Source organism: Frankliniella occidentalis, unplaced genomic scaffold (assembly GCF_000697945.3).
Source record: "Frankliniella occidentalis isolate FOCC.00 unplaced genomic scaffold, Focc_3.1 Scaffold88, whole genome shotgun sequence".
Taxonomy (NCBI): Eukaryota; Metazoa; Arthropoda; class Insecta; order Thysanoptera; family Thripidae; genus Frankliniella; species Frankliniella occidentalis.
Window position 1 is genome coordinate 93,461 of NW_026267217.1, and position 2,620 is coordinate 96,080.

Sequence of the window (2,620 nt, forward strand, 5' to 3'; positions counted from 1 at the left end):
CACGACAGCAATGCCCACCAAACGCCCCCCCCCTCCTTCTCCCTCTCCTCGTTTTCTTTTCCGCCGGACGATTTCTTGTTTCCCACCACCAGCAAACCCATTCAAGTCGTTTAATTGGAAAGCGTTCACATTGCGGACTGTATATTCTGCACGTCCAGCTCCCGCCCCGCTCCCCGTATCCATCTCGGCCTGGGGCGGGCCGGTCGGGGTGTGGCTTTGCGCCCACTCTTCCTTCTTTAATTTGTCGCTCGTTACAGACTCTGATTGGTCACCGCGTTGCGGTCGAGTCTCTGCCCCTTCCGCTCTCTCTCTCTCTTTCTCTCCCGTCTCTCCCCCTCTCTCCCCTTCTCTTCTTGTCTCTTCCTCTCTCCCCTGCGCGACAAGGTCGTTACTACGCTATTAAATACTCTCCATTGACCCAGAAACGGACCATCGCCCGCTTCAAATCTCCCCCCTCCCCCATCGCCTTGTCCACTTGGCTGCCTATCATTAGCATTTTTCGGGCGCGCGTATTAGGAGGAGCACAACTCAAGATTTTTTCCTTCCTTTATTTCAGTTTTTTCTTCTTGTCCACTTAATAATTGAATTAGTCGCCCAGTCTCGGTGCGTCTCTCTACCCTACCCCCTTTCAAGTCGAACGGACCAACAACAACTCCTGTGTATGAAAGCGGCCTCCTTTCAATTTGAGTAATTTGCAACTTTTCCCTTCGGTATATTATATTTTTCTCGGCGTCTTGGCGATGATAATTGCATTTGCTCAGTCTTGTGTCTTCGCCCCGCTTTTTTCTCCATTCCTTTTCTTCTTCTTCTCTCAGTCTGATTATCTGACTTTGCCGCGTTCCCTTTGCGGTGTAAATGATAACCGTGATGCTCCCGGACGACACTTGTTTCGTTTTGTCCCTCCTCATTCCACTCGCCCAGTCGTTCTTCTAATTTTAATTTGTGTGTTCGTCTGGCTGCGCTCCGGGAGGGGGTGACGGACAGGCGGACATATGACGGTGTATTGGAACACGCCTGCTGCGGGGAAAATTGCCCTCGACGTGACAGATTTATTTACTTAGTTGAAATTTTATTATTTGAAAGGGATGCAGGGAAATACTGCGAAATGTAGCAAATAATGTGAAAGAACATTTTAAAATATGAAGTCGGCAATTTATTTCTTACTCTTTATGTATTTATTTTCTATTTCACTCCACGAGGTGGCCGCCCCCGACACCCGACCTCACCCTCAAAGAATTTCCGTTCAGCCCGGTCGGACGTCTCCAGGTCGCCTTTGGGGAGTCACACCCTGGTCCCTGGTCAGCCGTCGATGCTGCGGCTGCGGTCGCAGTCTGGAATTCGGAGCAAGCGTCAGTTAGTCTCCCTCCCATTCTCCCTCCCTCCCTCCCTCCCTCCCTCCCTACGGATGTCTCACCTGTTCGTTCGATGCAGGCCGTTTATTTCCCAAGTAGTCGAGCCGACTCTGGCCGCCGCGTGCTGTACGCAGCCACAGCTGCACCTCTCCCAATCCATGTGGCACAAGTTCCTGCAGAACTCGCTGTCGCAGTTGCTGACGCACAAGTCCCTTCTATTCTCAGTGCATCCCCTCTCCCAGTAGCACCTGTTCCACCAGTAGTGCGAGAACTCGTCCAGCCCGCCCGTCGGCAGCCCCGCGCAGCCGCAGCTGCAGTTCCAGCCGCACATTGTCCTGCACTTCTCGTCGCCCTCGCCGCACTCGGTGCAGTTCCCGTCTTGTGGATAGCCGCACTGCAATAAGGTGCACGGGGTCAGTCAGTGGGTCAAAGAGACCCGCCTCCTCACTCAGGACGAGCAGACTCACCTGACGTTCCTTGTGACATTTACTCCACTCCTGATACCCTACGACGTAGCGGCGGCGGCGGCCGGCGGCGGCCTCCGGCGGGGCGCATGGCCCGGGGTGGGCGACAGAAAGTCCTGCGGGCAACACGACTAGTTGCAGAGCTGGCCTCACACTGGAACTCCAGGCCAAGCACTGCAGCTCGCACTCGCTGGAGTACGTGCGGCCGTCACTGCCGCACACGGGGGAGTCCTCGGGGGTAGGCGACGACGGGCAGGGGCAGAGCGCGGACAGGGTGACCGGCAGAAGCACGGCGGCTAGCATCGTGGGCTGCATCGTTTTGAGGACGCACAGGGTACTGCGGTTGGCGCTGCTGTTGGTCTCAGAGACGCACCTCAGGTAGATCCCTAGGCTTGGACGTGTTGTCGGTCTTCGTCGCTACTGACTACTGGCGACTTGCTGTTGGTCTCGTCTGCTTATATATATGTCGTCTCCTTTCTGAAGCTAAAAAATAAGCTGGGGAGAGTGGTGCGACCCGAAAATACTAGCCACAGGAGAAACGCCGACGGGACGTTTCAGAGGGTCATCACGAGGCGACGGGCCGCGGCAACGGACTCTTTGTTCTAGCGCTACGAGCTGCGCCCGCCGCCGTCCCGCGTCGCGCCGGCCGCCGCTGCGCTCGCCCTGCCTCGTCGCGTCGCGCCGGCCGCGCGGCCCTAGATTTTATGGCCGTGTGGCTGGCAGTAAGGCAGGAGGGCCATTATACTCCGTGTTATGCGCATCAATGGCTCTGATGACTGAAAGAACCAATGCCTTCTTAATTGG

The 2,620-nt window shown here is 56.0% G+C and overlaps 2 protein-coding genes across 2 annotated transcripts in view; one reads left to right on the forward strand and one right to left on the reverse strand.

Annotated features, from left to right (window-relative positions):
* LOC113209820 (zinc finger protein 1) overlaps positions 1 to 2,620 on the forward strand; it is a gene marked incomplete in the record, with an annotated part of 167,442 nt that overhangs the window by 2,494 nt on the left and 162,328 nt on the right.
* LOC127749750 (agrin-like) lies at positions 1,080 to 2,374 on the reverse strand. Its single transcript, XM_052269272.1, has 3 exons — positions 1,820 to 2,374; positions 1,415 to 1,746; positions 1,080 to 1,331 (listed from the first exon to the last, which is right to left on the reverse strand). The coding sequence occupies exons 1-3, from the start codon at positions 2,129 to 2,131 to the stop codon at positions 1,244 to 1,246; spliced, it is 732 nt and encodes a 243-aa protein (XP_052125232.1). The 5' UTR covers positions 2,132 to 2,374; the 3' UTR covers positions 1,080 to 1,243.